The sequence below is a fragment of the Pleurodeles waltl genome, chromosome 12 (assembly GCF_031143425.1).
Source record: "Pleurodeles waltl isolate 20211129_DDA chromosome 12, aPleWal1.hap1.20221129, whole genome shotgun sequence".
NCBI lineage: Eukaryota > Metazoa > Chordata > Amphibia > Caudata > Salamandridae > Pleurodeles > Pleurodeles waltl.
Window position 1 is genome coordinate 25,732,311 of NC_090451.1, and position 16,625 is coordinate 25,748,935.

Genomic DNA, 16,625 nt, shown 5'->3' on the forward strand with positions numbered 1-16,625 from the left:
GAGGAGGGCGAGGGACGACTAGAGGAGGGCGAGGGACGGGTAGAGAGGGGCGAGTGACGACTAGAGAGGGGCAAGGGACGACTAGAGAGGGGCGAGGGACGACTAGAGAGGGGCGAGGGACGACTAGAGGAGGGCAAGGGGCGACTAGAGAGGGCCGAGGGACGACTAGAGAGGGGCGAGGGGTGACGGACGACTAGAGAGGGGCGAGGGATGACTAGAGAGGGGCGAGGGACGACTAGAGGAGGGCAAGGGGCGACTAGAGAGGGGCGAGGGGCGACTAGAGAGGGCCGAGGGACGACTAGAGAGGGGCGAGGGGCGATTAGAGAGGGGCGAGGGACGACTGAAGGGCGAGGGATGACTAGAGGAGGGCGAGGGACGACTGAAGGGCGAGGGACGACTAGAGGAGGGCGAGGGACAACTAGAGGAGGGCGAGGGACGACTAGAGGAGGGCAAGGGACGACTAAAGAGGGGCGAGGGATGGGTAGAGGAGAGAGAGGGACGACTAGAGAGGGACGAGGGACGACTACAGAGGGGCGAGGCACGGGTAGAGGAGGACAAGGGACGACTAGAGGAGGGCGAGGGATGACTAGAAAGGGGCGAGGGACGATTAGAGGAGGGCGAGGGATGACTAGAGAGGGGCGAGGGACGACTAGAGGAGGGCGAGGGATGACTAGAGGAGGGCGAGGGATGACCAGAGAGGGGCGAGGGACGACTAGAGGAGGGCGAGGGACGACTAAAGAGGGGCGAGGGACGGGTAGAGGAGGGTGAGGGACGACTAGAGAGGGACGAGGGACGACTACAGAGGGGCGAGGCACGGGTAGAGGAGGACAAGGGACGACTAGAGGAGGGCGAGGGATGACTAGAAAGGGGCGAGGGACGATTAGAGGAGGGCGAGGGATGACTAGAGAGGGGCGAGGGACGACTAGAGGAGGGCGAGGGATGACTAGAGGAGGGCGAGGGATGACCAGAGAGGGGCAAGGGACGACTAGAGGAGGGCAAGGGGCGACTAGAGAGGGGTAAGGGACGACTAGAGGAGGGCGATGGACGACTAGAGGAGGGCGAGGGATGACCAGAGAGGGGCGAGGGACGACTAGAGAAGGGCGAGGGACGACCAGAGAGGGGCGAGGGACAACTAGAGAGGAGCGAGGGACGACTAGAGGAGGGCGAGGGATGACTAGAGAAGGGCGAGGGACGGGTAGAGAACTGTGAGGGACGACTAGAGGAGGGCAAGGGACGACTAGAGGAGGGCGAGGGACGGGTAGAGAGGGGCGAGTGACGACTAGAGAGGGGCGAGGGACGGGTAGAGGAGGGCGAGGGACGACTAGAGAGGGACGAGGGACGACTAGAGAGGGACGAGGGACGACTACAGAGGGGCGAAGCACGGGTAGAGGAGGACAAGGGACGACTAGAGGAGGGAGAGGGATGACTAGAGAAGGGCGAGGGACGGGTAGAGAACTGTGAGGGATGACTAGAGGAGGGCGAGGGACGACTAGAGGAGGGCGAGGGACGGGTAGAGAGGGGCGAGTGACGACTAGAGAGGGGCGAGGGATGACTAGAGAGGGGCGAGGGACAACTAGAGGAGGGCAAGGGGCGACTAGAGAGGGCCGAGGGACGACTAGAGAGGGGCGAGGGGTGACGGACGACTAGAGAGGGGCGAGGGATGACTAGAGAGGGGCGAGGGACGACTAGAGGAGGGCAAGGGGCGACTAGAGAGGGGCGAGGGGCGACTAGAGAGGGCCGAGGGACGACTAGAGAGGGGCGAGGGACGATTAGAGAGGGGCGAGGGACGACTGAAGGGCGAGGGACGACTGAAGGACGAGGGACGACTAGAGGAGGGCGAGGGACAACTAGAGGAGGGCGAGGGACGACTAGAGGAGGGCAAGGGACGACTAAAGAGGGGCGAGGGATGACTAGAAAGGGGCGAGGGACGATTAGAGGAGGGCGAGGGATGACTAGAGGAGGGTGAGGGATGACTAGAGGAGGGCGAGGGATGACCAGAGAGTGGCGAGGGATGACTAGAGGAGGGCGAGGGATGACTAGAAAGGGGCGAGGGACGATTAGAGGAGGGCGAGGGATGACTAGAGGAGGGCGAGGGATGACTAGAGGAGGGCGAGGGATGACCAGAGAGGGGCGAGGGACGACTAGAGGAGGGCGAGGGACGACTAGAGAGGGGCAAGGGACGACTAGAGGAGGGCGAGGGACGACTAGAGGAGGGCGAGGGATGACCAGAGAGGGGCGAGGGACGACTAGAGAAGGGCGAGGGACGACCAGAGAGGGGCGAGGGACAACTAGAGAGGAGCGAGGGACGACTAGAGGAGGGCGAGGGATGACTAGAGAAGGGCGAGGGACGGGTAGAGAACTGTGAGGGAAGACTAGAGGAGGGCGAGGGACGACTAGAGGAGGGCGAGGGACGGGTAGAGAGGGACGAGTGACGACTAGAGAAGGGCGAGGGACGACTAGAGAGGGGCGAGGGACAACTAGAGGAGGGCAAGGGGTGACTAGAGAGGGGCGAGGGGCGACTAGAGAGGGCCGAGGGGCGACTAGAGAGGGACGAGGGTCGACTAGAGAGGGGCGAGGGACAACTAGAGGAGGGCAAGGGGCGACTAGAGAGGGGCGAGTGGCGACTAGAGAGGGCCGAGGGACAACTAGAGGGGGGCGAGGGGCGACGGACGACTAGAGAGGGCCGAGGGACGACTAGAGAGGGGCGAGGGACGACTAGAGGAGGGCAAGGGGCGACTAGAGAAGGGCGAGGGGCAACTAGAGAGGGCCGAGGGACGACTAGAGAGGGGCGAGGGACGATTAGAGAGGGGCGAGGGACGACTGAAGGGTGAGGGACGACTAGAGGAGGGCGAGGGACGACTGCAGGGCGAGGGACGACTAGAGGAGGGCGAGGGACGACTAGAGGAGGGCGAGGGACGACTACAGAGGGTCGAGGCACAGGTAGAGGAAGACGAGGGACGACTAGAGAGGGGCAAGGGACGATTAGAGGAGGGCGAGGGATGACTAGAGAGGGGCGAGGGATGACTAGAGGAGGGCGAGGGATGACTAGAGGAGGGCGAGGGATGACCAGAGAGGGGCGAGGGATGACTAGAGGAGGGCGAGGGACGACTAGAGAAGGGCGAGGGACGGGTAGAGAGGGGCGAGTGATGACTAAAGGAGGGCGAGGGACGACTAGAGGAGGGCAAGGGACGGGTAGAGAAGGGCGAGGGACAACTAGAGGAGGGCGAGGGACGACTAGAGAGGAGCGAGGGACGACTAGAGAGGGGCGAGGGACGACTTGAGGAGGGCGAGGGACGACTAGAGGAGGGATGACTAGAGAAGGTTGAGGGACGGCTAGAGGAGGGCGAGGGACGACTAGAGAAGGGCGAGGGATGACTAGAGGAGGGAGAGGGACGACTGAAGGGCGAGGGACGACTAGAGAGGGGCGAGGGATGACTAGAGGAGGGCGAGGGACGGCTAGAGGAGGGCGAGGGAGGACTAGGGGAGGGTGAGTAACAACATGAGAAGGGCTAGTGACGACTAGAGGAGGACCCTTGACGACTAGAGGAGGTTGAATGACGACTAGAAAAGGGTGAGTGATGACTAAAGGGTGAGGGATAACTAGAGAAGGGTGAGGGACGACTAGAGAAGGACGAGGGACGACTAGAGAAGGGCGAGTGATGACTAGAGAAGGGCAAGGAATGACTAGAGAAGGGCAAGGAATGACTAGAGAAGGGCGAGTGATGACTTGAGAAGGGCGAGTGACGACTAGAGAAGGGCGAGTGACAACTAGGGAAGTGCGAGTAACTACTAGAGAAGGGCGAGGGATGGCTGAAGGACGAGTGACGACTAGAGAAGGGCGAGTAACGACTAGAGGAGGGAGAGGGATGAGTAGAGAAGGGCGAGGGATGACTAGAGGAGGGCGAGTGACAAGTAGAGAAAGGCGAGTCATGACTAGAGGAGGGCGAGGGATGACTAGAGGAGGGCGAGGGATGACTAGAGGAGGGCGAGTAATGACCAGAGAACAAGTGATGACTAGAGAAGGGCGAGTGATGACTAGAGAAGGGCGAGTGATGACTAGAGAAGGATGAGTGATGACTAGAGAAGGGCGAGGGATGACTAGAGAAGGGAGAGTGATGACTAGAGAAGGGCGAGTGATGACTAGAGAAGGGCGAGTGATGACTAGAGAAGGGCGAGTGATGACTAGAGAAGGATGAGTGATGACTAGAGAAGGGCGAGGGATGACTAGAGAAGGGAGAGTGATGACTAGAGAAGGATGAGTGATGACTAGAGAAGGATGAGTGATGACTAGAGAAGGGAGAGTGATGACTAGAGAAGGGCGAGTGATGACTAGAGAAGGGCGAGTGATGACTAGAGAAGGGCGAGTGATGACTAGAGAAAGGAGAGTGATGACTAGAGAAGGGCGAGGGATGACTAGAGAAGGGCGAGGGATGACTAGAGAAGGGAGAGTGATGACTAGAGAAGGGAGAGTGATGACTAGAGAAAGGAGAGTGATGACTAGAGAAGGGCGAGGGATGACTAGAGAAGGATGAGTGATGACTAGAGAAGGGAGAGTGATGACTAGAGAAGGATGAGTGATGACTAGAGAAGGGCGAGTGATGACTAGAGAAGGGCGAGTGATGACTAGAGAAGGGCGAGTGATGACTAGAGAAGGGCGAGTGATGACTAGAGAAAGGAGAGGGATGACTAGAGAAGGGCGAGGGATGACTAGAGAAGGGCGAGGGATGACTAGAGAAGGGAGAGTGATGACTAGAGAAGGGCGAGTGATGACTAGAGAAGGGCGAGGGACGACTACAGAAGGGAGTGGCGAGAAGTTTCAAAGTTTCTCTAGCGCAAGGTTCAAATGTGAAAATTCACAACTGCCCTGAGTTGAGGCGATACCTGGATCTGCATTCCGTCCTGTCACCTAAAAATAGGTTACTAAACTGGAACTCAGGCCGCCCCTTTGAGCTGTGGGGCTGAGGTACCCTGGAAATCACAGTCATGCGCAGTGAGGCTCAAAAGAATGTCTTGTGATCCCCTAAAATGTGTGTGCACAAAACCCCAGTTACTCACAAAGTTCCAGGTACAACATGTTACACCCCCGTTTCTTCCCATCTCCAGTCTGGAGTGAGACCGGAAGTACGTCAAGACTGAGTGTTGAGCACATGCTGAGGCGTCAGCTGTTCCACCACAGGCCGTTACTGTGGGGAAGGGGTGTGAGGATGGTGGGGGGCAGGAGCCCCTCTCAGCAGGGATGCTGGGCTCCTTGGGCCTGGGGCAGAGCTTCTCAGCAGCTGCCCTCCTCGAGGGCTGTACGAGGCCTCTTCTGCGGGGGGCTGGTGCTAGAAGCCGGACGCCTGCACCCCCTTCTTCTCGTCTACAGTCCCACCTGAACCTCAGAGCTCACAGGAAGTGGCGAGACCCAGCGCCCAGAGGACGAGCAGGCGGATGCAGCGCTGCCTGGGCCGGTAATGGGCCCCCGAGGCCGGCCTTCAGAGCCCAAGGACACGAGGCAGACGTCCCTCTCCCCGAGCTGCTTACTCCGCCAGAAAAACCTTTTACCGACAGCACTTAGAGCCGCCAGCAGTTTATTAATCCAATTACTCAATATTCTGAGATGATGGACGCGCTGGAGGAGGGCGCCCTCGCCCGCGGTATGGACATAAACTGGCCTAACCTGTAGCAGTGGCTGGGAAATGGCAGGTGCCCACTGACACCCTGTGTGACCTTGGCCAGGAACTGACTCAACGTGCCCCTCGGTTAATTCAGCAACCGTCGCAGGGAGGCAGATGTTCCAAACTATTTAAGTGAAACAACCCTTTCGATTCATGAAATCAGGGAAGGTTGTGGCCTTTAAAATGTATTTTTGGATATCTTAAACCCATTTACTTATTCAGAAAAGTCTTTCCAAATAGGTAATTGGGTTTACAAGTGAATTACGAATCGCGAATTGACAAAGTTGTGTTGTGGGCATCTGTTCCCTGGTATATCAATGGTTTGCGAATCCTGGACATAGGCCACTGATCAGTCACTAACTCCTTGAAGGATGTGCTAACTGATTCACAGACAGGGAGAGGTCGGGGTGTTGGGTATTGGGGTGGCAGCCTCGGGGCCAGTAAGCACCTCCTGAAGTTTTGCAAAACTGAAAACGTTTTTATTCCCAAGCAACACTGGTTCCTTCAGGGAACCTGGGCTCTTGAATAATAATAGAAACCACAATGATTTCCGCTTTGGAAGCAATCACTGAGACGGCGCACTGCTGCCCCTCGCAGGAATTCCATTTTTTTTGCAGAGTGGAGTGTTAAGAACTAAAAGAAATCTCTGGGGACGGAGTGGGGAGAATTAAAGGTCTTTATATGGCAGAGTGGTGAGAATTAAAGAACATGAGAGGGCGAAGTGGGGAGAAAAACGAGAAGTTTGCAGGTGGAGTTGGGAGAATTAAAGACCATTGGAGGGTGGAGTGGTGAGAATTAAAGACCGTTGGAGGGTGGAGTGGTGAGAATTAAAGGTCATTGGAGGGTGGAGTGGTGAGAATTAAAGACCGTTGGAGGGTGGAGTGGTGAGAATTAAAGACCATTGAGGGTGGAGTGGTGAGAATTAAAGACCATTGAGGGTGGAGTGGTGAGAATTAAAGACCATTGAGGGTGGAGTGGTGAGAAGTAAAGAGCACTGAAAGGTGGAGTGGTGAGCATAAAAGGTCATTGGAGGGTGGAGTGGTGAGAATTAAAGACCATTGGAGGGTGAAGTGGTGAGAATTAAAGACCGTTGGAGGGTGGAGTGGTGAGAATTAAAGGTCATTGGAGGGTGGAGTGGTGAGAATTAAAGACCGTTGGAGGGTGGAGTGGTGAGAATTAAAGACCATTGAGGGTGGAGTGGTGAGCAATAAAGACCATTGAGGGTGGAGTGGTGAGCATTAAACACCGTTGGAGGGTTGAGTGGTGAGAATTGAAGGTCATTGGAGGGTGGAGTGGGGAGCATTAAAGGTTATTGGAGGGTGGAGTGGTGAGGATTAAAGGCCATTGGAGGGTGGAGTGGTGAGCATTAAAGGTCACTGGATGGTGGAGTGGTGAGAATTAAAGGCCACTGGAGGGTGGAGTGGTGAGCATTAAAGACCGTTGGAGGGTGGAGTGGTGAGAATTAAAGACCGTTGACGGGCGGAGTAGTGCGAATTGAAGGTCATTGGAGGGTGGAGTGGTGAGAGTTGAAGGTCATTGGAGGGTGGAGTGGTGAGCATTAAAGACCATTAGAGGGTGGAGTGGTGAGAATTGAAGGTCATTGGAGGGTGGAGTGGTGAGCATTAAAGGCCATTGGCGGGTGGAGTGGTGAGAATTGAAGGTCATTGGAGGGTGGAGTGGTGAGGGCCTTTTGAAGATAAATTAGCAGAATTTGCTTGGGATGAAGAGCCCTGTACAGAGACTCTCCAGGGTGAAGGTGGCAGGGTGGGACCGCGTTGGCGCTTGCGGCCCTCCTGCCACAGGTTCCGGCCACCGGTCCCGGCTCACCTTGAGATGCTGCACCTGACGCCGATCGTCCTCCAGCTGACGTCTCTTATTCTCAATCTCCGTCTGGCGCTTCCTCTTCTCCTGCAACGACACACAAGAGCAGTGAGACCCTGACATCCTCAGGAAGCCTGGCACTAGGGAGGACCAGGCCTGTCCTAGTGACCTTCCTTGAAGACATGTTTCAACGTTTCATAGCATTTGTGCTGTTTGACTACTTCCACCACAAGCTTCACAGGGAGAACTTTTGGAGGCCATCACAGAGTTGACTCATCGCTGTAGGAGGCTGGACTGGCTTGTAGTGAGTACCAAGGGGTACTTGCACCTTGCACCAGGCCCAGTTATCCCTTATTAGTGTATAGGGTGTCTAGCAGCTTAGGCTGATAGATAATGGTAGCTTAGCAGAGCAGCTTAGGCTGAACTAGGAGACGTGTGAAGCTACTACAGTACCACTTAGTGTCATATGCACAATATCATAAGAAAACACAATACACAGTTATACTAAAAATAAAGGTACTTTATTTTTATGACAATATGCCAAAGTATCTTAGAGTGTACCCTCAGTGAGAGGATAGGAAATATACACAAGATATATATACACAATAGCAAAAATATGCAGTATAGTCTTAGAAAACAGTGCAAACAATGTATAATTACAATAGGATGCAATGGGGAAACATAGGGATAGGGGCAACACAAACCATATACTCCAAAAGTGGAATGCGAACCACGAATGGACCCCAAACCTATGTGACCTTGTAGAGGGTCGCTGGGACTATTAGAAAATAGTGAGAGTTAGAAAAATAACCCTCCTCAAGACCCTGAAAAGTGAGTGCAAAGTGCACTAAAGTTCCCCTAAGGACAAAGTAGTCGTGTTAGAGGAATAATGCAGGAAAGACACAAACCAGCAATGCAACAACTGTGGATTTCCAATCTAGGGTACCTGTGGAACAAGGGGACCGAGTCCAAAAGTCACAAGCAAGTCGGAGATGGGCAGATGCCCAGGAAATGCCAGCTGCGGGTGCAAAGAAACTTCGACTGGACAGAAGAAGCTGAGGTTTCTGCAGGAACGAAAAGGGCTAGAGACTTCCCCTTTGGTGGACGGATCCCTCTCGCCTTGGAGAGTCGTGCAGAAGTGTTTTCCCGCCGGAAGGACTCCAACAAGCCTTGCTAGGCGCAAATCGTGCGTTTGGCATTTTTGGACGCTGCTGGGGCCCAGGAGGGACCAGGAGGTCGCAAATTGGACCTGAAGAGAGAGGGGACGTCGAGCAAGACAAAGAGCCCTCACTGAAGCAGGTAGCACCCAGAGAAGTGCCAGAAACAGGCACTATGGGGATGCGTGAAATGGTGCTCGCTGAAGTTGCACAAAGGAGTCCCACGTCGCCGGAGACCAACTTAGAAAGTCGTGCAATGCAGGTTAGAGTGCCGTGGACCCAGGCTTGGCTGTGCACAAAGGATTTCCGCCGGAAGTGCACAGGGGCCGGAGTAGCTGCAAAGTCGCGGTTCCCAGCAATGCAGCCCAGCGAGGTGAGGCAAGGACTTACCTCCACCAAACTTGGGCTGAAGAGTCACTGGACTGTGGGGGTCACTTGGACAGAGTCGCTGGATTCGAGGGACCTCGCTCGTCGTGCTGAGAGGAGACCCAAGGGACCAGTAATGCAGCTTTTTGGTGCCTGCGGTTGCAGGGGGAAGATTCAGTCGACCCACGGGAGATTTCTTCGGAGCTTCTGGTGCAGAGAGGAGGCAGGCTACCCCCACAGCATGCACAAGCAGGAAAACAGTCGAGAAGGCGGCAGGATCAGCGTTACAGAGTTGCAGTAGTCGTCTTTGCTACTATGTTGCAGGTTTGCAGGCTTCCAGCGCGGTCAGCAGTCGTTTCCTTATCAGAAGGTGAAGAGGGAGATGCAGAGGAACTCGGATGAGCTCTTGCATTCGTTATCTGAAGTTTCCCCAGAGACAGAGACCCTAAATAGCCAGAAAAGAGGGTTTGGCTACCTAGGAGAGAGGATAGGCTAGCAACACCTGAAGAAGCCTATCACAAGGAGTCTCTGACGTCACCTGGTGGCACTGGCCACTCAGAGCAGTCCAGTGTGCCAGCAGCACCTCTGTTTCCAAGATGGCAGAGGTCTGGAGCACACTGGAGGAGCTCTGGACACCTCCCAGGGGAGGTGCAGGTCAGGGGAGTGGTCACTCCCCTTTCCTTTGTCCAGTTTCGCGCCAGAGCAGGGCTAAGGGGTCCCCTGAACCGGTGTAGACTGGCTTATGCAGAATTGGGCACCTCTGTGCCCAACAAAGCATTTCCAGAGGCTGGAGGAGGCTACTCCTCCCCTGCCTTCACACCATTTTCCAAAGGGATAGGGTGTCACACCCTCTCTCAGAGGAAGTTCTTTGTTCTGCCATCCTGGGCCAGGCCTGGCTGGACCCCAGGAGGGCAGCTGCCTGTCTGAGGGGTTGGCAGCAGCAGCAGCTGCAGTGAAACCCCAGGAAGGGCAGTTTGGCAGTACCAGGGTCTGTGCTACAGACCACTGGGATCATGGGATTGTGCCAACTATGCCAGGATGGCATAGAGGGGGCAATTCCATGATCATAGACATGTTACATGGCCATATTCGGAGTTACCATTGTGAAGCTACATATAGGTAGTGACCTATATGTAGTGCACGCGTGTAATGGTGTCCCCGCACTCACAAAGTTCAGGGAATTGGCTCTGAACAATGTGGGGGCACCTTGGCTAGTGCCAGGGTGCCCTCACACTAAGTAACTTTGCACCTAACCTTTACCAGGTAAAGGTTAGACATATAGGTGACTTATAAGTTACTTAAGTGCAGTGTAAAATGGCTGTGAAATAACGTGGACGTTATTTCACTCAGGCTGCAGTGGCAGGCCTGTGTAAGAATTGTCAGAGCTCCCTATGGGTGGCAAAAGAAATGCTGCAGCCCATAGGGATCTCCTGGAACCCCAATACCCTGGGTACCTCAGTACCATATACTAGGGAATTATAAGGGTGTTCCAGTAAACCAATGTAAATTGGTAAAAAAGGTCACTAGCCTGTTAGTGACAATTTGGAAAGAAATGAGAGAGCATAACCACTGAGGTTCTGATTAGCAGAGCCTCAGTGAGACAGTTAGTCACTACACAGGTAACACATTCAGGCACACTTATGAGCACTGGGGCCCTGGGTTACCAGGGTCCCAGTGACACATATAACTAAAACAACATATATACAGTGAAAAATGGGGGTAACATGCCAGGCAAGATGGTACTTTCCTACACAACCCCCCCCCAAACGAAGGACAATAAGACTAGCCATGACCTGATGAGTCTTCATTGTCTAAGTGGAAATATCTGGAGAGTCCATCTGCATTGGAGTGGCTACTCCCAGGTCTATGTTCCACTGTATAGTCCATTCCCTGTAGGGATATGGACCACCTCAATAATTTAGGATTTTCACCTTTCATTTGTTTTAGCCAAAGTAGAGGTTTGTGGTCTGTCTGAACAATGAAGTGAGTGCCAAACAGGTATGGCCTCAACTTCTTCAGAGCCCAGACCACAGCAAATGCCTCCCTCTCAATGGCAGACCAACGCTTTTCTCTAGGGGTCAACCTCCTACTAATAAAAGCAACAGGTTGATCCTGGCCCTCAGAATTAAGTTGTGATAGGACTGCCCCTACTCCTAATTCAGATGCATCAGTTTGGACATAGAATTTTTTAGAGTAACAAGGGCTTTTCAGGACAGGTGCAGAGCACATGGCCTGCTTCAGCTCCTCAAAAGCTTTCTGACAGCTTGCTGTCCATAATACCTTTTTAGGCATTTTCTTGGATGTGAGGTCATTAAGAGGGGCTGCAATGGAGCCATAGTTCTTAATGAACCTCCTGTAATACCCAGTGAGGCCTAGGAAGGCTCTCACCTGAGTCTGAGTGGTAGGGGGAACCCAATCAATAATAGTTTGGATTTTCCCCTGAAGTGGTGCAATCTGTTCCCCACCAACAAGGTGTCCCAGATAAACCACCTTACCCTGCCCTATCTGGCACTTTGAAGCCTTGATAGTGAGGCCTGCCTTTTGCAGGGCCTCCAAAACTTTCCATAGGTGGACCAGGTGATCATCCCAGCTGGAGCTAAAGACAGCTATATCGTCCAAATATGCTGCACTGAAAGCTTCCAGCCCTTGCAGGACTGTGTTCACCAACCTCTGAAAAGTGGCAGGTGCATTTTTCAAACCAAAAGGCATTACAGTAAACTGGTAATGTCCTCCAATGGTAGAAAATGCAGTCTTAGATTTAGCATCTTCTGATAATTTGATCTGCCAATACCCTGCAGTCAAATCAAAAGTGCTTAGATACTTGGCAGATGCCAGTTTATCTATAAGCTCATCTGCCCTGGGTATAGGGTGAGCATCAGTTTTGGTTACCAAGTTGAGACCTCTATAGTCTACACAAAACCGCATTTCTTTCTTTCCATCTTTAGAATTGGGTTTTGGTACCAGTACCACAGGAGAAGCCCATGGACTGTCAGAGTGCTCAACCACTCCTAGTTCCAACATTTTCTGAACTTCTTGCTTTATGCAGTCCCTGACATGGTCAGGCTGCCTATAGATCTTACTTTTGACAGGTAAACTGTCTCCAGTATCTATAGTGTGCTCACACCAAGAAGTGGTGCCTGGCACAGTAGAGAAGAGTTCTGAAAATTGTCCTAGGAGATTTATGCAATGGTCTTTCTGCTCAGCAGTAAGACAATCTGCCAAAACTACACCTTCCACAAGAGCATCTTGTTCTGTGGAAGAGAAGAGATCAGGTAGAGGATCACTGTCTTCTTCCTGTCCCTCATCAGTTGCCATGAGCAGGGTGAGATCAGCCCTGTCATAGTAGGGTTTCAGGCGGTTGACATGGAGCACCCTAAGGGGACTCCTGGCAGTGCCTAAGTCAACTAAATAGGTGACTTCTCCCTTCTTTTCAACAATTGTGTGGGGACCACTCCATTTATCTTGGAGTGCTCCTGGGGCCACAGGCTCCAAGACCCACACTTTCTGCCCTGGTTGGTACTGAACCAAAACAGCCTTCTGATCATGCCATTGCTTCTGGAGCTCTTGGCTGGCCTGAAGGTTTTTACTGGCCTTTTTCATGTACTCAGCCATCCTTGATCTGAGGCCAAGTACATAATCCACAATATCCTGCTTAGGAGCTTTTAAAGGTTGTTCCCAACCCTCCTTTACAAGTGTGAGTGGACCCCTAACAGGGTGTCCAAAAAGAAGTTCAAAGGGGCTGAAGCCCACTCCTTTCTGGGGTACCTCCCTGTAGGCAAAAAGGAGGCATGGTAGAAGGATATCCCATCTCCTGCGGAGTTTTTCAGGGAGTCCCATAATCATGCCTTTGAGAGTTTTATTAAATCTCTCCACCAGTCCATTTGTTTGTGGATGATAGGGTGTTGTGAACTTGTACGTTACACCACACTCCTTCCACATGGCCTTTAAGTATGCAGACATGAAATTGCTTCCTCTGTCTGATACTACTTCCTTTGGGAAGCCCACCCTGGAAAATATTCCCAGGAGGGCCTTTGCCACTGCAGGAGCTGTAGTGGTCCTTAAAGGAATTGCTTCAGGATATCTTGTGGCATGGTCCACTACCACCAAGATAAACCTATTGGCTGAAGCAGTAGGAGGGTCAAGGGGGCCAACTATGTCAACCCCTACCCTTTCAAAGGGAACCCCAACCACAGGCAGTGGGATAAGGGGTGCCTTTGGGGTGCCACCTGTCTTGCCACTGGCTTGACAGGTTTCACAGGACTTACAAAATTCCTTTGTGTCCTCAGACATCCTAGGCCAATGAAACAGGGGAACAAGCCTGTCCCAAGTTTTCATTTGCCCTAGGTGCCCAGCTAAGGGAATGTCATGTGCCAGTGTTAGGAGGAACTTTCTGTACTCCTGAGGAATCACTAATCTCCTGGCAGCTCCAGGTTTAGGATCCCTATGCTCAGTGTACAAGAGGTTGTCCTCCCAGTAAACTCTGTGAGAGTCACTGACATCCCCATTAGCCTGTTTGACAGCTTGCTGTCTGAGACCCTCTAATGTGGGACAGGTTTGCTGTGCCACACTCAGCTCCTCTCTGGCAGGCCCCCCTTCACCCAAAAGCTCAGCAGTGTCTGCTTCCAGCTCCTCTGGTGTAGGTTCTGCACAGGGAGGGAATTCTTCTTCCTCAGAATTAGAATCCACTGTAGAGGGAGGGATAGTAGGAAGTGGTTTGCTTCTACTAGCCCTAGCTTTAGGGAGCACTTGGTCCATTGTTCCAGGATCCAAGCTTCCCTGTCCTTTTTGCTTTTTGGCCTGAGCCCTTGTCAAAGCAAAAATATGCCCTGGGATGCCCAGCATTGCTGCATGGGCCTCCAACTCCACATCTGACCAAGCTGATGTCTCCAAATCATTCCCTAATAGACAGTCTACAGGTAAATCTGAAGCTACCACAACTTTCTTTGGACCAGTTACCCCCCCCCCAGTTGAGATTTACAACAGCCATGGGGTGGCTTTGTGTTATGTTGTGAGCATTGGTTACTTGGTACTGGTGTCCAAGTATGTGTTGTTCAGGGTGCACCAGTTTCTCAATCACCATTGTGACACTGGCACCTGTGTCCCTGTAGGCCTGGACCTCAACACCATTTATTAGGGTTAGTTGCTTGTACTTCTCCAAGTTATGGGGGCAAGCAACCAAAGTGGCTAAATCAATAGCCCCTTCAGAGACTAAAGTAGCCTCTGTGGTCTCCCTAATCAGACCAACCCCAACTAAATTACCAAAAGTGAACCCAGCTACTCCCTTGGATTGGCTATTAGTAGGTTTGCTCCCACCACCACTGCTATTAGTAGGGACACTAGGTGTAGCAGTAGGGGTTGTAGTGGTAGGAGCTGTGGTGCCTTTCTTTGGACAACTGGGATCTGTTCTCCAATGGCCTTTTATTTTACATAAATAGCACCATGGTTTCTTTTCCTTGTTCTGATTAAAGGAGGATTTGGACCCACCACCCCCACCAGAGTGTTTTTGTGGGCCTGATGAAGACTCATTTTTAGATTTGTCCCCACCCTTGTCAGAAGACTTACCATCCTTCTTTTTGTTGCCATCTTTGTCACCCCCTGTATGAACTTTTCTGTTCACTCTTGTTCTGACCCATTTGTCTGCCTTCTTTCCCAATTCTTGGGGAGAGGTCAGATCAGAGTCCACCAAGTACTGGTGCAACAAATCAGACACACAATTATTAAGAATATGCTCTCTCAGGATCAAGTTATACAGGCTGTCATAATCAGTAACTTTACTGCCATGTAACCACCCCTCCAAGGCCTTCACTGCTTGGTCAATGAAATCAACCCAGTCTTGTGAAGACTCCTTTTTGGTCTCTCTGAACTTTATCCTGTACTGTTCAGTGGTTAAGCCATAACCATCCAGGAGTGCATTCTTAAGAACTTGGAAATTATTAGCATCATTTTCTTTTACAGTAAGGAGCCTATCCCTACCTTTTCCACTAAATGATAGCCATAGGATAGCAGCCCACTGCCTTTGAGGGACATCCTGTACAACACAGGCCCTCTCAAGTGCAGCAAACCACTTGTTAATGTCATCCCCCTCCTTATAAGGGGGAACTATCTTGTGCAGATTCCTGGAATCATGCTCTTTTGCAGGATGACTATGGGGAATACTGCTGCTGCCACCATGGGTATCTAAACCCAACTTCTGTCTTTCCTTCTCTAATTCAAAAGACTGTCTATCCAAATCCAGCTGTTGCTTTTTAAGCTTCAGTCTGGTTTGTTCCACCCTCAACTTATTGAGTTCCCTCTCTAACATTCTGTCATCAGGGTTGGTGGGAGGGACATTTCTAGAAACAGAGCTATGATGGGAATGAACAGAAGGAGACCTGTCCCTTACAGAAGGCACCCTAACAGCTTGGTTTACAGAAACATTACTACCAGTATGGTGAGAATAAATGCTTTTGCTATGATGTGAGACAACACTATTTATTTGGTGTGGCTCATCATCATTACCATCTATGCTAGATTGTCTAGTAATGGGCAGGCTAGGAAGTTTCTTTCCTGAATCTTTTCCTGGGGGAGTCCCTGAATCAGATTGGGAACTATTAGGTACTTTTTCAACAGATGGGGCACCTATGGCCTTATCCTGTTCTCTAAGCATGTTAAGTAACAGTTCCTAGGAAGGATTCTTCCCTACACTCAAACCTCTCTCTATACAGAGACTCCTTGCTCTTTTCCAGCTAAGGTTGTCATATGCAAGTTTGGACAGATCAACACTTTGGCCTGTGCCAGACATTTTTTTTAGAGAGAGTTAAAGTGATAGAAAAAGAGAAAAAAGTTTTCAGAACTTTTTTGGAAAGACAGAAAAAAAAACTTTTTAAACTTTTAAGAACTTTTTGAAAGTTTAGAAGTACTTTTCAGCACTTAGAAAAGAGTGAAAAGAGGAAATGCAAAACTTTTTGGCTATGTGTATATACACTGACCTTGTTTTGTATATTTTTCTCTTATGAAAAGTACAATGACAAGAGTGGTAAGTAGTCTCAAGCACTTATCCCACCACTGCACAACCAATGTAGGAGGCTGGACTGGCTTGTAGTGAGTACCAAGGGGTACTTGCACCTTGCACCAGGCCCAGTTATCCCTTATTAGTGTATAGGGTGTCTAGCAGCTTAGGCTGATAGATAATGGTAGCTTAGCAGAGCAGCTTAGGCTGAACTAGGAGACGTGTGAAGCTCCTACAGTACCACTTAGTGTCATATGCACAATATCATAAGAAAACACAATACACAGTTATACTAAAAATAAAGGTACTTTATTTTTATGACAATATGCCAAAGTATCTTAGAGTGTACCCTCAGTGAGAGGATAGGAAATATACACAAGATATATATACACAATAGCAAAAATATGCAGTATAGTCTTAGAAAACAGTGCAAACAATGTATAGTTACAATAGGATGCAATGGGGAAACATAGGGATAGGGGCAACACAAACCATATACTCCAAAAGTGGAATGCGAACCACGAATGGACCCCAAACCTATGTGACCTTGTAGAGGGTCACTGGGACTATTAGAAAATAGTGAGAGTTAGAAAAATAACCCTCCCCAAGACCCTGAAAAGTGAGTGCAAAGTGCAC

The 16,625-nt window shown here is 51.6% G+C and overlaps 2 protein-coding genes across 3 annotated transcripts in view; both read right to left on the bottom strand.

Moving 5' to 3' along the window:
- The window catches only part of PALM (paralemmin), a 190,018-nt gene that overhangs the window by 31,717 nt on the left and 141,676 nt on the right, over positions 1-16,625 (bottom strand). For both annotated transcript variants that reach the window (XM_069215580.1, XM_069215579.1), the window contains exon 3: positions 7,485-7,565. In XM_069215580.1, the coding sequence (XP_069071681.1) occupies positions 7,485-7,565 (81 nt within the window). The remainder of the gene's footprint in view (positions 1-7,484; positions 7,566-16,625) is intronic.
- Positions 166-4,985, bottom strand: LOC138267447 (uncharacterized). Its single transcript, XM_069216391.1, has 3 exons — positions 4,882-4,985; positions 1,638-2,330; positions 166-1,342 (listed from the first exon to the last, which is right to left on the bottom strand). Exons 1-3 carry the CDS (start codon positions 4,983-4,985, stop codon positions 166-168), a joined length of 1,974 nt encoding a protein of 657 aa, XP_069072492.1.